Raw genomic sequence first — 23,131 nt, forward strand, 5'->3', positions numbered from 1 at the left:
ACTCTCCAGAGCTACAAATCCCACCTTTCCCTTTGTCCCTTTGGGCCATGCTGTCATGACATCTGTTCTTATCTGGTGCAGAACTTCAACACAAACTTTCTTTCCCCAAACACTTGACCTTCCAGTACATAATCTCTTTCTTGCTGAGACCCTACACAACAAGAGGAGTCAGAGTCACCCAGTTTCAAAAATGTTCTTCATTTTTTTATATAAATTTTTTTTAGTTTATTTATTTTCAGCATAACAGTATCATTATTTTTTCACCACACCCAGTGTTTCATGCAATCCATGCCCTCTATAATACCCACCACCTGGTACCCCGACCTCCCACCTCCCCGCCACTTCAAACTCCTCAGATTGTTTTTCAGAGTCCATAGTCTCTCATGATTCACCTCCCCTTCCAATTTACCCCAACCCCCTTCTCTCTAACTCCCCATGTCCTCCATGCTTTTTGTTATGCTCCACAAATAAGTGAAACCATATGATAATTGACTCTCTCTGCTTGACTTATTTCACTCAGCATAATCTCTTCCAGTCCTGTCTATGTTGCTACAAAAGTTGGGTATTCGTCCTTTCTGATGGAGGCATAAACTCCATAGTGTATATGGACCACATCTTCCTTATCCATTCATCCGTTGAAGGGCATATTGGTTCTTTCCACCGATTGGCGACTGAGGCTATTGCTACTATAAATATTGGGGTACAAATAGCCCTTCTTTTCACTACATCTGTATCTTTGGGGTAAATACCCAGGAGTGCAATGGCAGGGTCATAGGGAAGCTCTATTTTTAATTTCTTGAGGAATCTCCACACTGTTCTCCAAAGAGACTGCACCAACTTTCATTCCCACCAACAGTGGAAGAGGGTTCCCCTTTCTCCACAACCTCTCCAACACATGTTGTTTCCTGTCTTGCTAATTTTGGCCATTCTAACTGGTGTAAGGTGATATCTCAATGTAGTTTTAATTTGAATCTCCCTGATGGCTAGTGATGATGAACATTTTTTCATGTGTCTGATAGCCATTTGTATATCTTTATTGGAGAAGTGTCTGTCCATATCTTCTGCCCATTTTTTTATATGATTGTCTGTTTGGTGTGTGTTGAGTTTGAGGAGTTCATTATAGATCCTGGATATCAACCTTTTGTCTGTACTGTCATTTGCAAATATCTTCTCCCATTACGTGGGTTGCCTCTTTGTTTTCTTGACTGTTTCCTTGCTGTGCTTTTGACTTTGATGAAAGTTCATCTTCGCTTTTGTTTCCTTTGCCTTTGGAGACATATCTTGAAAGAAGTTGCTGTGGCTGATATCGAAGAGATTACTGCCTATGTTCTCTTCTAGGATTCTGATGGATTCCTTTATCACATTGAGGTCTTTTATCCATTTTGAGTTTATCTTTGTGTACGGTGTAAGAGAATGGTCGAGTTTCCTTCTTCTACATATAGCTGCCCAGCACCATTTATTGAAGAGACTGTCTTTTTTCCATTGTATATTTTTTCCTGTTTTGTCGAAGATTAATTGACCATAGAGTTGAGGGTCCAAATCTGGGCTCTCTATTCTGTTCCTCTGGTCAGAAAGAAAACGTCCTGACTCTTTCTATGGAGCCAGCCCAAACCAGGTAAAGACCCTACCAAAAAGGAGAATTTCAGACCAATATCACTGATGAATATAGATGCTATGATTTTCAACAAGATCCTACCAAACAGGATCCAACAGCACATTAAAAAAATTATCCACCATGACCAGGTGGGATTCATTCCTGGGCTACAAGGATGATTCAACATTTGCAAATCAATCAATGTGATAGAACAAATTAATAAGAGAAGAGAGAAGAACCACATGGTCCTCTCAATTGATGCAGAAAAAGCATTTGACAAAATCCAGCATCCGTTCCTGATAAAACGCTCTAAAGTATAGGGATAGAGAGAACATTCCTGAACTTCATCAAATCTATCTATTGAAGACCCACAGCAAATATCGTCCTCAATGGGAAAAAGCTTGCATCCTTCACGTTGAGATCAGGAACACAACAAGGATGCCCACTCTCACCACTCTTGTTCAACATAGTATTAGAATTCCTAGCAACAGCAATCAGAAAACAAAGAGAAATAAAAGGTATCCAAATTAGTAATGAAGAAGTCAAACTCTCTCTCTTTGCAGATGACATGATTCTTTATATGGAAAACCCAAAAGACTCAACCCACAAACTACTAAAACTCATACAGCAAATCAGCAACATGGCAGGATACAAAGTCAATGTACAGAAATCAGTGGCTTTCTTATACACTAACAATGAAAATACAGAAAGGGAAATTAGAGAATCGATTCCATTTACTATAGCACCAAGAACCACAAGATACCTGGGAATAAACCTAACCAAAGAGGTAAAGGAACTGTACTCGAGGAACTACAGAACACTCATGAAAGGAATTGAAGAAGATACAAAAAGATGGAAGACTATTGCATGCTCTTGGATCAGAAGAATGAACATTGTTAAATTGTCTACACTGCTTAGAGTAATTTATACTTTTAATGCTATTCCATTCAAAATTACACCAGTATTCTTCAAAGAGCTGGAGTAAATAATCCTAAAATTTGTATGGAATCAGAAGACACTGCAAATCGCTAAGGAAATGTTGAAAAACAAAAATAAACCTGGGGGCATCACGTTACCTGATTTCAAGCTTTACTACAAAACTGTGATCACCAAGACAGCATGGTACTGGCATAAAAACAGAAACATAGACCAGTGAAACAGGGTAGAGAGCCCAGATATGGACTCTCAACTCTATGATCAATTAATCTTCGACAAAACAGGAAAAAATATACAGTGGAAAAAAGACAGTCTCTTCAATAAATGGTGCTGGGAAAACTGGACAGCTATATGTAGAAGAATGAAACTTGACCATTCTCTTACACCATACACAAAGATAAACTCAAAATGGATAAAAGACCTCAATGTGAGACAGGAATCCATCAGAATCCTAGAAGAGAACATAGGCAGTAATCCCTTCGATATCAGCCACAGCAACTTCTTTCAAGATATGTCTCCAAAGGCAAAGGAAACAAAAGCGAACATAAACTTTTGGGACTTCATCAAGATCAAAAGTTTCTGCACAGCAAAGGAAACAATAAAAAAAAAAAAAAAACAAAGAGGCAACCCACGTAATGGGAGAAGATATTTGCAAATGACAGTACAGACAAAAGGTTGATATCCAGGATCTATAATGAACTCCTCAAACTCAACACACACGAAACAGGCAAACATATCAAAAAATGGGCAGAAGATATGGACAGACACTTCTCCAATAAAGATATACAAATGGCTGTCAGACACATGAAAAAATGTTCATCATCATTAGCCCTCAGGGAGATTCAAGTTAGAATGGCCAAAATTAGCAAGACAGGAAACAACATGTGTTGGAGAGGATGTGGAGAAAGGGGAACCCTCTTCCACTGTTGGTGGGAATGAAAGTTGGTGCAGTCTCTTTGGAGAACAGTGTGGAGATTCCTCAAGAAATTAAAAATAGAGCTTCCCTATGACCCTGCCATTGCACTCCTGGGTATTTACCCCAAAGATACAGATGTCGTGAAAAAGGGGCCATCTGTACCCCAATGTTTATAGCAACAATGGCCACAGTCACCAAACTGTGGAAAGAACCAAGATGCCCTTCAATGGATGAATGGGTAACGAAAATGTGGTGCATATACACTCTAAAGTATTATGCCTCCATCAGAAAGGATGAATATGCAACTTTTGTAGCAACATGGACAGGGCTGGAAGAGATTATGCTGAGTGAAATAAGTCAAGCAGAGAGAGTCAATTATCATATGGTTTCAATTATTTGTGGAGCATAACAAATAGCATGGAGGACAAGGGGTGTTAGAGAGAAGAAGGGAGTTGGGGTCAATTGGAAGGGGAGTTGAATCACAAGAGACTATGAAAAACAATCTGAAGGGTTTGAAGTGGCGGGGAGGTGGGAGGTTGGGGTACCAGGTGGTGGGTATTATAGAGGGCACAGATTGCATGGAGCACTGGGTGTGGTGAAAAATAATGAATACTGTTTTTCTGAAAGTCAATCAATCAATCAATAAATAAATAAATAGAATTTTTAAGAATTAAATAAATAAATACTTCATTGCTGAAAGCGCTAAAAAAATAAATAAAAATAAATATAAAAATAAAATAAAACAAATCCTTCACAAACACTCCCAAAGAACACTTCTCAACTTATTCTATTGTACTCATTCAGTATTATGCTGATACCAAAGCCAGAGACATCACATAAAAATAATAATACAGACTAATATCCATCATGAACATACAAACTAAATTCAACAATTTTTTATACACCATGACCAAGTGAGATTTATTCTAAGAATATAAAGTAGATTGACATCTGAAAATCCATTAATGTAATATACCATATTAGTTGATTCAAATTAATTGAATTAAGGATAAAAATCACATGGTCATATCACTAGATAGAGACAAGGATTTTTCAAAATCCAATATTCATTTCTGATAAAAATTTAAAACCAACCAGGGATGTATTGGAACTTTTATTAAGGAGGGCACACATTGCATGGAACACTGGGTGTGGTGCATAAACAATCAACCTTGGAACACTGAAAAAAATAAAATTAAATTAAGTTAAAAGAAAGAAAACCCTGAACAGCCATTACACATAATAGTGAAAATGCTTTGCCCCTAAACTCAAGATGGATGTCAGTGCTTACCACTTTTATCCAACAGTAAACTGGAAGTTCTAGATAACAAGACAAGAGGAAAAGAATGGGAAAGAGAGGAAGGGAGAGACTGTGAACTAGTTAGAGGCACCCAGATTAGAAAAAGAAGAATGTTTTTATTAGCAAATGATATGAAAGAAAATTATAAGGAATCCAAAAATGACTACTACAATAATAAATTAGTTCAACAAGGTCACAGGATACAACATTAATATAAAAATTATTAATAATTGTATTTCTATATCATGGAAATGTACAGTCAGAATCAAATCACATATTTAGTGAAAGATTAATATATAAAGGACTATTATGACTCAAAAAAGAAAAAACCCAAATAAAAAGTAGTGAGAAGTCTTGAATAGAAATTTGCCAAACATATAAAAATGACTAATAACATGATGTTGAATATCACAATGAGATACCACTTCATACATACAGAATGTCTAATAATCAAAATGAAAGCCAATAGGTGATAGTGAGAATGTAGAGACACTGGAATCCTATTTCATTACTGGTGAGAATATAAAATGGTGCAGCCACAGTGGCAAACATTTTGTCTGTTTTTTAAGAAGCTAAACTTATGATAAAGCCTAACATCTACCTCAAAGAAATGAAAATATATTTCCACACAAAGACTTATACACAAATGTTTCTGAAAGTAATATTCATAAAATTCAAAATTGGAAATAATACAAATATTCATCAAATGGTGACTGGGTAAATAAATATAGTATATGCACATAGTGGATTACTATTCAGTAATAAAAAATGAGATAAAGATACATATAATGGCATGAACATTACTATCATTATTCTAATTAAAGAAATCAGACAAAAAGGCTATACAGTATATGATTCTTATAGATAAAATGTACAGGAAGGACAAATAAATAGAAACATTAGTAGATGCCTAAAGCTGGAGTTGGGAGCTAGAATTGTAAAAGATATACAGGATCTTTTTGGATGACGAAAATGTTCTGAATTTATTAAAAATCATTGAATTATAAACTTACCATAGGTGAATTTCATGATATGTAACCTACATCTCAACAAAGTTGTTTTTAAAATCCCATTGTTTATTTCATTGAAACAAAGTGAAATATGAAACTAGGAAAAATATGCCCCAAACCTAGATGAGATAGCAATATATACCTGGAGTAAACATGTAATCAAGGCAGAGACTTTCAAAGTCCAGTCATGAAAACAGTAACCAGAAATTTCCCCTCCATATTCTATGAGTCTAGTGTTGGAAGAATCCCCAGAAGAAAAAAGGTGAAGTTTCTGAGTAGAAAACCAAAGACCTTGAATATAATTCACAACTCCCTGAGAGATCTGAAGGGACTAAAGGAATCACTTGATTACATTCACACAATCATTATGAGTAAAGACACAATTACAAAAATTCAAGGGACCTGTTTTAAAGACAATGGGTTGGGTGGGGAATGTGAAAGTTTTAATCCAGAGAGGAAATAGAACTGCATGTGTCTGTCATCAGCAAGTTAAGGTAATTAATGTGAGGTATTTGTTGTGCTTGATGATATCTTTTAGGGAGTAGTATTTTTCTACATCATCAAACCTTGCATTTGAGTTCATAAATCAAGTCTCAAGACCGAACAATAATGTGAATAATATTTTAATAAATTTTGTAACAATAACTATAACTAAAACAAAACATATTATTCACTCTTTTCTTTGATGTAGTCTTTTCCATGATAGCATAAAATATTTACTTAAGTATTACACAAAGTAAATTGATCATCAAGATAATATTACCCTGCCAATTTTCTGTAACAAGTCATTCAGCTCAAAACACAACTTACAGCAAATTCTACTTTATAGCAAATGAAATTCAAACAAGTTTACAAGCCACAAAGATAATTTTTAAAAAGCAACTAAATAAACAGTTTCATCAGAAATATTTAGATGGCTGAGATAAAAGCTGGTTTAACTTAAAATACTCTAATTACGAAATCCATCACTTTCTCATTGGTGAATATGTGGAAAGTTATAGACTTGGTTTTTTTTTTATTCACTCAATAAAATATGAAATATAAAAGTCAGGTAAAAGATTACATTGCAAATGTGCAAATGTTCTAAAGTCTTACCTCCATCAAAACAAAGAGTGCTGCGAAGAACAGAAGAGTTGCCCATTCCACTCGGTGTAGAATGATCTCAAAATCATGAATATCAGCTAAAATTAATAACCAGATGGCACCCAGAATAGCAATCCACCCTGAAAAACAAGTGGACATATAGACATAGATGGGGTTCAGTTTTAATACACTGAATTTGTATTTTCTGATTATTTTCTTTGTTGTTGAAGAAAATTTATATTCTGCAAGCTGAACATATTCAAAATGTACAATTTATATTTTGGTTAATGTATATACCCACAAAACCACTAATACAATCAAAATAATGAAAACATTCACGACCCTCAGCAGTTTACTAAGGTCTGTATTCATTTTTTTTAAAATTTATTTTCAGCATAACAGTATCATTATTTTTGCACCACACCCAGTGCTTCATGCAATCCGTGCCCTCTATAATACCCACCACCTGGTATCCCAACCTTCCACTGCCCCCGCCACTTCAAACCCCTCAAATTGTTTTTCAGAGTCCATAGTCTCTCATGATTCACCTCCCCTTCCAATTTCCCCCAACTCTCTTCTCGTCTCTAACTCCCCATGTCCTCCATGCTTTTTGTTATGCTCCACAAATAAGTGAAACCATATGATAATTGACTCTCTCTGCTTGACTTATTTCACTCAGCATAATCTCTTCCAGCCCCGTCCATGTTGCTACAAAGTTGCGTATTCATCCTTTCTGATGGAGGCATAATACTCCATAGTGTATATGGACCACATTTTCGTTATCCATTCGTCCATTGAAGGGCATCTTTGTTCTTTCCACAGTTTGGTGACCGTGGCCATTGTTGCTATAAACATTGGGGTACAGATGGCCCTTCTTTTCATGACATCTGTATCTTTGGGGTAAATACCCAGGAGTGCAATTGCAGGGTTATAGGGAAGTACTATTTTTAATTTCTTGAGGAATCTCCACACTGTTCTCCAAAGAGGCTGCACCAACTTTCATTCCCAACAACAGTGGAAGAAGGTTCCCCTTTCTCCACATCCCTTCCAACACATGTTGTTTCCTGTCTTGTTAATTTTGGCCATTCTAACTGGTGTAAGGTGATATACCAATGTGGTTTTAATTTGGATCTCCCTGATGGCTAGTGATGATGAACATTTTTCATGTGTCTGATAGCTATTTGTATTTCTTCATTGGAGAAGTGTCTAATATGGATGCTAAGATTCTCAACAAGATCCTAGCAAACAGGATCCAACAGCACATTAAAAAGATTATCCACCATGACCAGTGGGATTCATCCCTGGACTACAAGGATGGTTCAACATTCGCAAATCAATCAATGTGATAGAACAAATTAATAAGAGAAGAGAGAAGAACCACATGGTCCTCTCAATTGATGCAGAAAAAGCATTTGACAAAATCCAGCATCCGTTCCTGATAAAACGCTTCAAAGTATAGGGATAGAGGGAACATTCCTGAACTTCATAAAATCTATCTATGAAAGACCCACAGCAAGTATCATCCTCAATGGGAAAAAGCTTGCAGCCTTCCCATTCTGATCAGGAACACAACAAGGATGCCCACTCTCACCACTCTTGTTCAACATAGTATTAAAAGTCCTAGCAACAGCAATCAGACAACAAGGAGAAATAAAAGGTATCCAAATTGGTAATGAAGAAGTCAAACTCTCTTCACAGATGACATGATTCTTTATATGGAAAACCCAAAAGACTCCACCCACAAACTACTAGAACTCATACAGCAATTCAGCAACGTGGCAGGATACAAAGTCAATGTACAGAAATCAGTGGCTTTCTTATACACTAACAATGAAAATACAGAAAGGGAAATTAGAGAATCGATTCCATATTCTTGTTATCAAAGCCCATGACAATTGCTGCCTCCTCCAAGAGGCATTTCCTTGCCTTTTCAGTTGGATGTGATCTCTTCCAACTCTTCCTTTTCCTGCTTCTCCCTTTCTTTCTTCCTCTTTCTCCTATTCCATTTCCTGAACCCTCCTATTTCTAGCTCTCTTTAATTCTGACAGCAATAATAGTTCATCTGTCCCTGGATTATGGAAGTGATCACATTTGGTTTTATAACTTGGTACCCTTGCCCTGCCTCTGCAACAAACGGTGAGAGCTCTGAAGATCTGTGTCTTAATTAGCTGTGTAGTTCTCACTGCACCTTATGTGAATCAATATAGACCTCCTTTCTCTAATGGGAGACCAGTGAGAGCAGTGATAAGAGTTTTTATGTTCTACACTATATCCAGCCCCTACACAACTGCTTGCATTTGTTGTACAAATGCTTGAATGGATGACTGAATTAATGAATGATGTAATTGAAATGAATTACCTACCAGATGTCAGAGTACCTGATAAAGATTCTAGGAAACTTTGGAGATGTCTATCTAGCTCATAATGACCCCTTTCCTCTAAGAACTTTACCTCCAGTCCCTCCCGTATAAAACATGTGACCCCTGTCCTGGTCGTAATTTCTAGGTTTGAAAAGGACGTTAACACAATCTCGGCCAATCAGACTCTTCACCAGGGAATCTGGGATTCAAAATAACTTTTTCTCTCTGCATTGCTGAAAGTGAGATTCTACAGATCAGGAAAGAAATGAGATCATCTCTATTTTGCTGTGAACAGAGAAAAGATGAGAAAATGGTGCATGGAGGAGCACCAGGCTATGAGAAGAGAATGGAAAGTGTTTGGGAATCAGGAGCATGCCTTTTGTCTGGATGCCTTTCTTTTTCCTGAGTCTGCCCAGTCTGCCAGCTGAGCCCAGTATCCTTCAATAATCTTTATTTTGCTCAAGACTGATCAAGTAAGTTGCCTTATTGGTAGTTTAAAAATACTTAAACAAGGACAATAAAACTATTGAACAATAGGACACCAAGGGACAATGAGAACACTAGCAATTTTAAAACCATAATCAGGAAATAACTATAGAAAAACCTCCAAAACTGAAATCTAATCAAACATATTGTGAGAGAACTTGGGAGACATTCTAAACTAATTATCAAAGAGGAGACCTAGGAAACCGCTGATCAAAGTTATAAATCATAAGGTCAAAGACAACATTTTAAAGCTGGTTCACTGATTCTTATAGTTTCCTAATCAATTATCCACAATTCTGAAATCCTAAAGTTCAGAAAAAACAAAAACGTTGTTTAAGTTTTATGTCCAAATTCAATAAAACCTGATTTGAACTAAAATGAGGCAATTTATGGTCTTAATTTATCCTACCCTATATAAATATTCATCTTTCACTGCAGAAATATTAATGCTTAGATAGCAAGATGCTGGCTCTGGACCTCTTGGGGATGTTACATTATATACAATTCAGTATGTACACTGAAATGTCTTTGTAAAATACAAACAAAGATATCAGAATTTTGAAATGTGTCTGGTAGCAAGAGTTTCCTGTAGGGACTAAGGACCTATGTGTAACAGCTGAGCAGACTAGAATTAATTCTAGCGAATGTTGTGAGATAAAGATCCTTGCACATTGGGGAACTTCTGTTTGCCAGATGCACATGCCAGGAATCTACTACTTCACCTACGACATCACGCTGGCCGATGGCCAGGTGCACAACGGCCAGTACCACATCCGGACCTTCGAAGCCAACACGGGCAACCACGATGTGGCCTCGGGCTCCACCATCCTGGCTCTGAAGCAGAGTGACAAGGTCTGGCTGCAGATCTTTACTCAGAGCAGAACAGGCTTTTCTATGACGCTTACTGGACTGACAGCCTCTTCACAGGCTTCCTCATCTACGCTGACCAGGACAACCCCAATGAAGTGTAGACAGGCAGGTGCTGGGGCTCCAAGGAGGGAACAAACTCCTGGACTTCTACAACAAGACCCCTCAGCTCTCTGCCTGGAGGGTGTGGGAACTGCCGGCCTTGGACATTCCTCCTCTGCCCATTCTCCCCTTCAGCATTAAATCCAAGCTTTTTTATTATTATTTATTATTTACTATATTATGTATTATATTACTTTTTTATTTTATTACATAAATTGTAATCCGGGCCCTTTTCTTTCTTCACTATTGTAGCACCTCTTGCTCCTCTGGGTCCCTCTAAGTTCTCCTGTCTCTTACTTAAATTCTGTGGCAGTAACCAGCTCTGTGCAACATCCTTATAAAGATGGACTCTGACCGAGACTGTCCCTGAATCCATGCATCTGCTTCCCAACTGTAGCCTTTCTGCTGCTTGACCTTCATGCACATATCAGCTGTATACATGGGCAAGTTAGCCTTCCATAATAAGGAACTCAAACCAATGGGTAGTGAAGCCCCTTGGACAGACCTGAGACATATTCTATACTTCTTCTCAGCCAGTCCTATGAGATAGAGACACCAGTGACCCACATCAGCGGCCATATAATGATGCAGTCTTGTTTTGGCTTGCTTTCCTCACTATTCTGCTTTCATGTTTCCACAGCTGTAGTGATTATCACATACTCCTGATACTACTCTGCCTCCCTATCTTTCACTTCTCTTCCCTGGAATCATACTTCCCAATAAAAAAGCCCACACAAGCCTTTGCCTAGGCTTTGTTCTCTAGAGAACCTAGATCAAGTCAGCCAGATCTAATATTTTCATAATTAAGTTGGAATCTTGAGAATCAATAAGAAGTTTGTTCATGCATTCTATGACCCTATAACTTCTATCTATTAATGTATAGGGCATTTATACAAGGCACAGGAGAGAAAATTTTAGCAGACATGAACCATGCCCTTGAGTCTAGCTGGGGCAAGGGGGATATTAGGGGACAGAGACACAAACAAATGATTGGAATAACATGTGAGTTCTTGATCTAAGGTGCTTGGAATGCCAGGGGTGAGTGTCTAACCATGCCAAAGATGTGGAATAGTTGGAGCTCCCAGGGTATGGGAACATGAAGTCCTACAGCATGGAAAATGGTGCAGCAATTTCTTTTAAAGTTAAAGATACACTCAACCATATGACCCAGCAGTCCCATACTTGGGTGATTTACCCAATAGAAGTGAAAACTTAAGTTCACAAAACACCATGTACATGAATGTTTGGAATAGCTCTACTTACAATCATCAAACACTAGAAACAATCCAAATGTCCTTCAATGGGTAAATGGATAAACAAAATATATCCATACCACAGAAGACTACTGAGCAACAGAAGGAATGAACTATTGATACACAGAGCAACTTGGATGATTTTGAAAGGTTTTATGCTGTGTGAGAAAAGCCAATCCCAAAGGTTGCGTAGAGTCTTATTACATTTGTTAGACAGACATCCTCTGAAAGACAAAACTATAGGGATAGAGAACAAATCAGGAGTTGCTGCTACAAAATGGTAACACTGAAGTTTTGGGGGGCGATGGAACTGTTCTATATTCCAATTATGGTGGTTACATAAATTTACATCCTTGTTAGAATTCATAAAATTTTGTACCAAAAGGAAAGTCAATTTTTCTCTATGGCATCTTAAAAAATAAAATGAAAAAGAGAAGTTAATGCTGTGTTTGGTTATGATGTTTAAATGAAGGAATGTATTGTATGATACTATGTTTTGTTACATGGCATGACCTGAGGTTAAATGATGCCACAGTGTAATTATGTTATGTCACATTGTACACAGTGCTATATGACACCAGTTTATCATGCGATATCATGCTGTTTTATGTAATGTCATTTTTCATGATGTACATTGTGTGATGTGACATCACCTCATTTTATATGACATCATATTGTATTATGCTCAACTTACACAGCACATCACATTCAAAACAGCAGTTCACCAAAAACAAATGGTCACACATACTGACTGAAGCCCTGGGAAGATCTTGCAACAGTTTTGTTCCTGTTCCCATCAGCTGGGTTACTGTAACTCTAAGGAAACTGCACTCCATTTAAAACAGATGCTAATTGAACTTTTCTTCTAGTCAAGCTAACTTTCAACATGATGATTGCAAATATATGAGTTACGTATTCCGGGATCCCCAGATAAAATCCTTCCCTTCACAAAACCTAACTGAAAACATAAGATTTAAAAGCAAAAAAGAAGTCCTTTGATTACATGAAACAACCACACAAGAAGAGATTTAACATCTTAGTAAAAAGTGTCAACTTCTCAGGCTAAAATAAAATGTTTTGCAGCAATTGAGATTTTTTTAAATCCATATAGTTAAATACATGACTAAATTTTTAAAGTACTTTTTTTTGTACAGTGTTCAGAGCCAAAATCTTAAAAAAAAAAAAAAACATGCAAACTTCATATATTTTTTACTCCTTAAAATGCATACTATGTTCTTTAAGTGTGATCTCAAATAAAATTAGAAACAAAATATTATTTAAAAACCCAAAAGAATTACCTAATGGAACTCCTTTGCCCAGTTTTGTACTTGCTTAATTGTATTTGCTTAATTATCAGTGGTGATCACCTCTTAAGGTTTTATAATGCTAAAATTCCATTATGTCTGTACTGTGATTTACAATAATTACATTGCAACAATAATTTCTAGATGTAATACACCAAATACAATTAAAATTCATGACATTTTTACCAGTCTAGATTTGGCATTCTTTATTACATCAGGATTCTATGTGGATTGGCTCTCAATTGTGGATAAAGAACATTTATCAGCTTAGAACCCAGTCCTGGGATTGGGAGGGAGACAAACCATAAGTGACTCTTAATCTCACAAAACAAACTGAGGGTTGCTGGGGGGAGGGGGGTTCGGAGAAGGGGAGGTGGGATTATGGACATTGGGGAGGGTATGTGCTTTGGTGAGTGCTGTGAAGTGTGTAAACCTGGTGATTCACAGACCTGTACCCTTGGGGATAAAAATATATGTTTATAAAAAATAAAAAATTTAAAAAAAAAAAGAACCCAGTCCACGCTGCCAGGGATATTGGACTTGAGATTATTTAAGGAAATAAATTCTGAGAGGTTCAAAATACATGATATAAATTTGGACACCCAGTCAAAAGCATGTATATCATGTACTATATATAAGACTCTAGCAATATCTTTTTCTACATGAGACAGAAAAGGGAAATTAATCTACAGTCTAAAGATTTCTGATGGTAGCCTAGATCCAAAGGAGCAATGCCATGGTGTGAATAACTGAAACTTGCTCACGTTAGCCATCTATTTTACAAAGTTAAGAGGCTTTGCTTTCTATAGAAATTATAGTCTTCAAATGCTGTAGTAAATCAAATTTTTTATAAAAAGATATTTAAATTATCTTTTTTAAAAAGGTTTTATTTATTTATTTGACAGAGAGATATCACAAGTAGGCAGAGCAGCAGGCAGAGAGAGAGAGGGTAGCAGGCTTCCTGCTTAAGCAGGGAGCCTAATGTGGGGCTTGATCCCAGGACCCCGAGATCATGACCTGAGCAGAAGGCAGAGGCTTAACCAAATAAGCCACCTGGCACCCCAAATTATCTTAACAGAGCTTCCTTTTGAAGAAAAACAATGAAACTTTTGGTTATAAAGAAAATATTCCTGGAAAGGATTTTAAATTTATCTTTCTCATAAATCTATAAGTTCATGTGAGGTTCATTTTGGAAGTGGTTTGGGTTTTGTTTTAAGTAATAACATCAATAGAATAATGGTTAAATAGGTGATAAAAACCTAAGGAATGTGGAAAATACTGATGAAGAGTGGAAGGATGCTGGAGTTAACAAGATATGTGGTGAGCTCAATCTGCAAGACAGGCATGTCTCAGGTGGGAACAAGCTATGCAACCTCAACAAAGGGCTTGAGAAAGTGGAAAGTGAGAGCCATAGCAACGAGAAAGTAAGAGAAAGGAAACGTATGGGAGAGGGCAGGAGAAAGGGTTCTCTGTGGGGAAAATGGATGCACCATAGGGGAAAAAAGTTTTGTAGATCTCTTTCACTCCTCTGGCCTTTTCAGTTCTTCATTTAATCCTCATGTCAAGTTGCACAAACTGCAAGATTGTGGCCTTGCTGATGGGACCTCCTGTTTTTTCTGGGGGTTCTTCTTAAGCAACATTTTAAAGATCTGGTTATCAAATTTGAGAGAGATTATAATAACTACTCTGTTTCTTCTAACATTAAACCCTAGAAGGGCTGAGGACCATGCACTGAGACACTAAAAGCTGGAAATGCACCTCTCTCTCCCTTTCTCCCTCTCTTTTCCCCTCTCCCTTTCTTCCAGAAAACAAAAAGAGAGGTAGTAGATAAAGGTTTCCTTCTTTCCATCAAAGGTTGGCCACACTCCACATCAGCCCTCCTCACCAATGTCTAGGAACAAGCTTTGAAATCTCCCCTTGCAGACTGAGATAGCATGCAGAACCTATCAGCAAAATGTAACAAAAAGTTAGACTCACCAAGATCAAGATGAACACCAGAGACAAAGGAATTGAGAAAGAACATGAAGATAACAAATCCCAACACCATCAGGCATTTGGTGAGCAGAATCTTGTCTGATATCCTGTGCTGTGAGAGAGGAAAACAGAATTCATTTACTGGGTTTTACTCTCTTCTGTTTCCTGCAATGTGTCCATCATCCTACGTGACTCAAATCACTACAAATTTCTCAAGATGAAAAATATAACATCTTGAAATTCAAAGATTATAAGGTAATGCATTATAAGGAAGATTGTACAGATTTGGGATTATAACATTCAAAATTTTTGTAAAAAAATAAACACAATAAATTTAAAATATAGTACATAGGGTGCCTGTATGGTTCAGTCCATTAAGGTCTGTCTTCAGCTCCCGGTCCTAGGATCAAGCCCCGCATTGGACTCCTTGCTCAGTGGGGAGTCCGTGTCTCCCTCTCCCTCTGCCCCTTCTCCCTACTCATGCTTGCTCTCTCTCTTGCTCTCTCTCACATAAGTGAATAAAAGCGTTAAATATATATATATAGCATAATCCTTTTATAAAATACTTGATTAAATATCTTCTCAATATGATGCAGAAAACGCTCCCAGTCCCACCATGAGCATTAGGTGAGATGTTGGGAAAATCCCTGGAGAAACAACATGTAACTTCCAGGGTACTGACCATGCATTTCCACAGGTGTTACTTGCTCAAATCTTTTAATTCAACTTTCCTCCTACTACACAAATTCCTGCTCATGGTAGCATTGAGATTAACATGTTCTTGCAATAACGTGACTCCTGCTGAACATTATTACTATATCCTTTCATGTTCACAGGGACCCTGGAAGGCACTTGGCAGTATCCTATTCACCAAGATAACATCTGTGGGAGCCTGACACATTTTCAGGGGTGAGGGGTGGTGACAGAAGGTTCTATAGTACCTTCATTAACTCAGAGGTACAAACCTTCCAGTGGGCTTGAACCACATGGCAAGATGGGCAAGATCCCCAGAGGGTGCTATGCTCTGGATCACTGCCATGTGGAGCTGGGTAACAGAGCAAGTTCCCACAAAACCTGTGCAGATGGGCACTGAGTTGTCCTACCCCGCCCAACCAGGCCCTCGTGTGAATCATGCTCCACCATGTGAACTGACAATGGTGTCATGTACTCTCTTAAGTGTGGTCCCACCAGCATATCTGCCTTTCTGTCTATTAAATATAGTATAGATATAAACATAAGTATGGATATAGAGACAGAGATAGATACTAGATAGTTAGAGACAGAGATAGAGATAGATGGTACAGGTATATAGAGATAAGAGAGATCTGCATATAGGTATAGATTTTCTCTCTGGATTTCTCTGGTCATGCAATTAGAGCTGCTGCCATGAAAACCACAAGTATATTCCTCCCTGTTGCACTGGCTCTAGCTGCAGCCCCTGACCCTCTGTTCACAGATTACATGGGCTACCTCCTGAGTATATGTTTCCTTTCTTACCTACTGCCAAAACATGTGGCCCAACTGGCCACAAGCCAACTCATCTTCCCCTTCCCACCCCTAAGGAAGGACAGTTTTGCTATCTGAGTCTGTGATGGTGAATTTTGAGGAAAAGGGCATGGCATCTACCAGTTGTGAGGAGGGACACTACAAACCTTCTTGCAGTCATGTTAATCATAGAAAATAGGTATGACCATTGGCAGTTACAGAATTGGAAATGGAGGGAGCAGGCAGGTCAAAAAACATTCCAGCATCACTTGGCTGGTACAAGTAGTCTGTACTCATCTGTTATTTCAGGTGTCTATCAAAGTTTCTCCTTTGGCTATCTGGAGCTACCACAGTTAAGAACTCCTAGATTCAATACAAACTCCTTGCTTGGCCCTTCCATCTCTCCTCAATCTTCATTCACCAGGTACACAGAGAGGTACACAGTCTCTTCCCTAACTCACAGCCAGCATTACATGACTGCAAAGCAGTAAGGGTCTGCATAAACCTGTGGCCCATAAAAGTGTCAAAGTCACACCCTTTTCTCCTAACCCTAACCATTTCAAGGGGACAGAGACTGGGAAGAGACACATTACCTACCAGGAACCCGATGTCTAAACTTCCTTTAGAAAGAGAAACGATGTTCTTATCATAATTAGAAAGTTGGCACTCTCCCTCCCTCTCAGGAAAGAAACTACCTGGATTTGAAAGTTCACAAAGATAAAAATGTCTCCCAGCAGACCTGGAGCAGAGTTCTCTAGGCTAGATAAGGGGTACTATGTGTGCCCACCAGAAATGAGAGCGATATGACAGGACATACACACACACTCCATCTCTGTCCCTAATACTTCTCCATCTCACACAGCATTCCTTACCTGTCTCTGCCTCCACCTCCTTATCTATACAATGGGAGCCTCAAGATTTCCCTTTTAGGATCAAGAAGAACTGCAAGAGCCAGAGGCACCCAGCCAACTTTCTCTGCAGCTACATTAACCATAGAAAGGGCCACCCTATCTCAAAGGAAATATAAAAAATGGTAACTTTTCGATTTCTGGGAAAAATAAGCCTACCATGACAGGAAAATGATTTTCCCTATTAACTCCTAGAAATAACTTATGTCTTGTGTACAACCACAGGAATAAAAGGAGAAATCGCTTTCAGTTTTAACTCCATGTGAAGCTAGAGGTGAATCAGAAATCCCTGAGAATTCTCCAAACAAGACATACAAATGGCTATCAGACACATGAAAAAATGTTCATCATCACTAGCCATCAGGGAGATTCAAATTAAAACCACATTGAGATATCAACTTACACCAGTTAGAATGGCCAAAATTAACAAAACAGGAAACAACATGTGTTGGAGAGGATGTAGAGAAAGGGGAACCCTCTTACACTGTTAATGGGAATGCATGTTGGTGCAGCCTCTTTGGAGAACAGTGTGGAGATTCCTCAAGAAATTAAAAATAGAACTTCCCTATGACCCTGCAATTGCACTCCTGGGTATTTACCCCCAAAGATACAGATGTCGTGAAAAGAAGGGCCATCTGTACCCCAATGTTTATAGCAACAATGGCCACGGTCGCCAAACTATGGAAAAAACCAAGATGCCCTTCAACAGATGAATAGATAAGGAAGATGTGGTCCATATACACTATGGAGTATTATGCCTCCATCAGAAAGGATGAATACCCAACTTTTGTAGCAACATGGACGGGACTGGAAGAGATTATGCTGAGTGAAATAAGTCAAGCAGAGAGAGTCAATTATCATATGGTTTCACTTATTTGTGGAGCATAACAAATATCATGGAGAACAAGGGATGTTAGAGAGGAGAAGGGAGTTGGGGTAAATTGGAAGGGGAGGTGAATCATGAGAGACAATGGACTCTGAAAAACAATCTGAGGGGTTTGAAGTGGCAGGGGGTTGCGAGGTTGGGGTATTATAGAGGGCACGGATTGCATGGAGCACTGGGTGTGGTGAAAAAATAATGAATACTGTTTTTCTGAAAATAAATAAATTAATTTAATTTTTGAAAAAAAGAAATCCCTGAGAAAAGAAAGCACAATACCTTTTTTTGTAGTTCCTGGATATTGGTCTCCCAATTTTTATCTTCCTGTGATATTTGTCTAAGGGAGGAAAAAGACAGACTCATTATTTTCCTGGTGATATTGAGCAGTGAGATCAGCGGGGCAGCAGTCAGCAGCACATCTAGTATGGATGTGCTGGCCTGGATACCATCCACTGATACCTAATGTAGCCACATAATGGTTCACATCTAGCTGGGTTTATGGATGGGAAAAAAATGCATCATCTATATTTCCAAAGAAAAGTGATATAGGAAACGAATGGAATGTCGATTAGGTGTGTGCAAGCATGTGTACATGTAAACCTGAGCATGGGGAACATCAGAAGAACACTGACCAAAATGTGAACAAGGGGAATGATAGTAGCTACTTTTAGCTCTTTTCATTTTCTACATTTCTAAACATTTTTTCAAATGAGGTTATGTTATATTTACAACTAAACTACTAACAGAAAATATAGTAAAAGAAATGCCGCTTGTTTTGGTGTTGACTTTCATCAATTAGAACAGTGGAGAATTTAGTTTTAATGAACACTTGTGTGTCATAAATATCAAAGGAGGCTGATCACACAGTGAGAACATACCCTAAAGGAAATCACAGCAGACCTAGATAAATCCTGAGGACATTTCTTTTTATTTTATTTCTTCAGTGTTCCAAGATTCCTTGATTATGCACCACACCCAGTGCTCCATGCAATATATGCCCCTGAGGACATTTTTTTAAAAGAATATATAAAAACTAGGCCTGCAAAGCCAACACTTCCCTTACAGCACCCTCATTCTAATCTGCTCCTCAGTGACTGTGTGGCCTTGCAAAGCCACCAGCCTCTCTAGGCCTCAGTTTTGTTATCTGTAATCAACACAGGATGAGATGATGGAAGCTTGGTGAGCCTCTGGGCCCCCATGATTCTTCACATGTGTAACCCTGAGATGCACTGAGTATATCTTTAATACCCCACAGCAGAGAAAGGATGCTGAAGCTTGAAGGTCCATGAATTAAATACATTTAGGGAAATTTACTCCTGCATCTTTAATTTACAAAGTTTCTCGTTTAAGATACATGCCTGTTGTTGAAGCTGGGACCCACCCTGCAATTCTGGCCTCCCTGAAGCCTCAGGACCTGCTTCCTCAGCACCACCCTGTGGAGGTGGGTACTGGGTTATGATGGAACTGAGATAACACTTCACCCTGGGCTGCCTCACTGGAAAGAATAGGTCTCCATGGGCTCACCTGTGGCCTTTTCTTACACTAACAGAACGGGCTGCGAGATTGCAATACTGGATGACCCTCTAGGGTCAGTGCTTGTCTTCAGCCTGAGAACTCAGGGCTGGTTTCAGCAAACTACAACATGCAAGGTCATTTACATTACATTCACAAGGACTCACAATTCCCTTGCCTTGACAGATTTCTCCTTTCCACCCAGTTCCCAGCTCCGTGGCAATAAAGCTTCAATATCCCTAAGGGGTGGACAAACTCCCTACTCCATTGCTATCTTTTACATCTCAGCTTTGATTAAAAGCAAATGACAGGAAATGAATTGAGAAAGACTTAGGTATTCTTTGAGATCCCTGAAAATCAACTACTGGGAGAGTACTTTGTTAGATTCCTTTGTTATATTGTTTTTTATTCTTTGTGTTTGTTTGTTTTTGATTCTTTTTATGCAACGTGTTATGTGTGGAAGTGTGACAGGTAGTAGTTGAGTGTGGATTCAGTCCCTGGTGTCATTCTTTCCTTGCTGTAGAATCCTGGACAAATTAGTGAAATTCTCTGAGCCTCAGTTTTCTCATCCTTAAACTAGGGCTAGGACCAGCACACATTCCAGAAATCCAAGCAGGGGTTAGATAAAATAATGTGCCACAAGAGAATTACTACACATTGTATGGTGCTCCAAACCTGCTCACTGGCATGAAGATAGAGTTACAGTTTTAGAGTACCATGAAGTATTCTGAAGACCCATAATTTTAACTTACTTGAATGGTATACTCTGACATTTGGACACCACGGGGGTGGTAGTAAATAGGTTGTTGATACACTCCAACCACTGAGCACAACTGATAAAGATGAGAACCACCACTGTAAACCTAAAGTAGCCTGAGCAGGGCCCTCGCTTGGTACCTGTGGAAGGTGTGCAGCCTTTGGGCCAGCAGGTGCTCCAGTGCCTGCACCTTTCCCAGGAGCAGGCCCCGAACTGCTGTCTCCTCTCGACTGGCTGGACTAATGCGCTGTGCGGTCAGGCGCCAGACGTGGATCTCGTGCTTCAGTTCTGCAGGAAAGGAAACCTGAGGCTTGAGTCTCCCACAACCTCAGACACCAGCAGACATTCCACTCTCCTCACCACCTTCCAAGATCAGAAACACATACCTCATGATGCACAGATAGCAAGGGCCAAATCTAAGCAGTGACTTCTTAGCATTCGTGTCATTGTAATGGAACAGGAAACAAAACCCACATTAAAAAATTACCATGGATGTGAAGTAATGTGATTTGGATGAGGAATAAATTCCTGAATATATATATCCATGCTAGACCCCAAGAACATCTCCCCCTCCCCAGGAAATTATTTTTTGCAGCCATAAGTTTGGGTCTCTCAGCCAAGATCCAGATATTGAAATAGTTGAAATAGATCATTGAAATAATTGTTGAAATAGATCTAGTGAACATTGGAAATACGAGTGTAGTCTGAGCAGGAGGACATCTGGTAAGAGGCAGAGGTAGGAAATGCCTCCCTCCTGACCAGGCCTCCAAGCTGAGTTTGTGTCTGTGAAAGAAAACAGGTGGAAAGATGTAGACAACCTTATGAAATGCTCAGATTAATAGAATGAGGCAAATGTCACCCTTCAATGAATTCAGACATCTTCTGGTATAGAAGAGTAGAGAGAAATGAATTGTCAATTCATTGGCTACTATAATATCAAAATCTTTTATGAAAATTTAAGCTTAAACACTATTTTATAGTCAAAGATATTACACAAATTTCTCAAAATATCCACCAAAAAATATATAAGGAATAATGTTATGTTCATGAATCACTTCTCATGTGCAATGCCCTGTACCACATATCACAAGAATTCCAGATGAAATTAAAAGACAAACCCTTCTGAGCAGGACTAGAGCACTTGACAACTAGCTCAAAGCAGAGGCAAGGCAGGGTAGTTATCTAAACTGTGAAGGAGCATGTGGGTTCAATGACTAGGAAAATACCATCTTTTAAGACCCCTCTATTCAGTACACAAGCATTGATCACAGACTAGGTGAAATACCTACTGCAAACGCTGGGTGGGGGGGAGTATATAAGCTAGGCAGAGACACAGACTGCAAATAAAGTGTGTCAAGAGAATTGGTTAAGGACAGGAGCACTAACACCATTTCAGTTAACACATGGTTTTCTCCAAAGAATCGGCCTTACAAAGAGGAAGACCCTTTAGTACTGAGATATGTAATGTGCTTTCATTCAGTACATATTGATACTTTGTAGCTTGCAAAATAAAGAAATTTAAAACTTGGGTATAATGCAAAAGTCTCTTCAGAAAAACAAATTATAATTTCTTTTCAGAGAGCCTTATGACTCATTAAACAAGCTATGAGGTTAAGATAGCATTAAAAGGAGGAGGAGGAGGAGAAAAATGAATAAGCTAGCCTCTTGAAACACGAAGGACAAAAATGCCACACAGGTACCGGAAAGGGGAGATGAGGCCATCACGCCTGGGTGGCTCAGTGGGTTAAAGCCTCTGCCTTCAGCTCGGGTCATGATCTCAGGGTCCTGGGATCGAGCCCCGCATTGGGCTCTCTGCTCAGCAGGGAGCCTGCTTCCTCCTCTCTCTGCCTGCCTCTCTGCCTACTTGTGATTTCTGTCTGTCAAATAAATAAATAAAATCTTTAAAAAAAAAAAAAAAAGTCTGCAGTGCCAGTGATTCCTCCAGTGCTCTGAAACACATTACACAGAAGATATCATTCAAAGCCCAGCCATGAAGCACAAAGATTTCCCAGCTAGTCTTTCAAGGCACGCTAGTGATGATTATTCTTCCAAATAGATGATCAGCTTTAAAGAGCTAAACAAGAGCGTGGTTAGTTTCTGGGGCTGGTCTACTGGGTGCAGGCTGGGAGGTCTCGCTCCATCTGTGTGTGAAAAGCAGAGCCTGGGAATCGCTGCCACATCTGCAAAACTGCCCTTTCAGGTACCCCCTGGCTCCTTTCCATAGGTGCCCTCTCCAGGGATAGCTTCAGCCCCCTCATACACACATATACACAGAGGCTAGCTGACTTCTAACCCATCAAATCAAACAGGTGGAGCTATTCTCCCCGGCTAAACCTATGAATTAAAGGCTCAAGTTGCACACTTTTGTATTCCTAATTTTGAAATGAAATATATCATCAATTAG

The 23,131-nt window shown here is 38.8% G+C and overlaps 1 protein-coding gene across 2 annotated transcripts in view; it reads right to left on the bottom strand.

Annotated features, from left to right (window-relative positions):
• Positions 1 to 23,131, bottom strand: part of OCA2 (OCA2 melanosomal transmembrane protein) — a 388,170-nt gene that overhangs the window by 207,505 nt on the left and 157,534 nt on the right. For both annotated transcript variants that reach the window (XM_045070700.1, XM_045070701.1), the window contains 4 exons: positions 20,868 to 21,015; positions 18,738 to 18,795; positions 15,189 to 15,297; positions 6,852 to 6,979 (listed from right to left, as the gene is read on the bottom strand). In XM_045070700.1, coding sequence (XP_044926635.1) covers positions 6,852 to 6,979; positions 15,189 to 15,297; positions 18,738 to 18,795; positions 20,868 to 21,015 — 443 coding nt within the window. The remainder of the gene's footprint in view (positions 1 to 6,851; positions 6,980 to 15,188; positions 15,298 to 18,737; positions 18,796 to 20,867; positions 21,016 to 23,131) is intronic.

This window comes from Mustela putorius, unplaced genomic scaffold (assembly GCF_011764305.1).
Source record: "Mustela putorius furo isolate JIRA1106 unplaced genomic scaffold, ASM1176430v1.1 tig00003972_pilon_pilon_pilon, whole genome shotgun sequence".
NCBI lineage: Eukaryota > Metazoa > Chordata > Mammalia > Carnivora > Mustelidae > Mustela > Mustela putorius.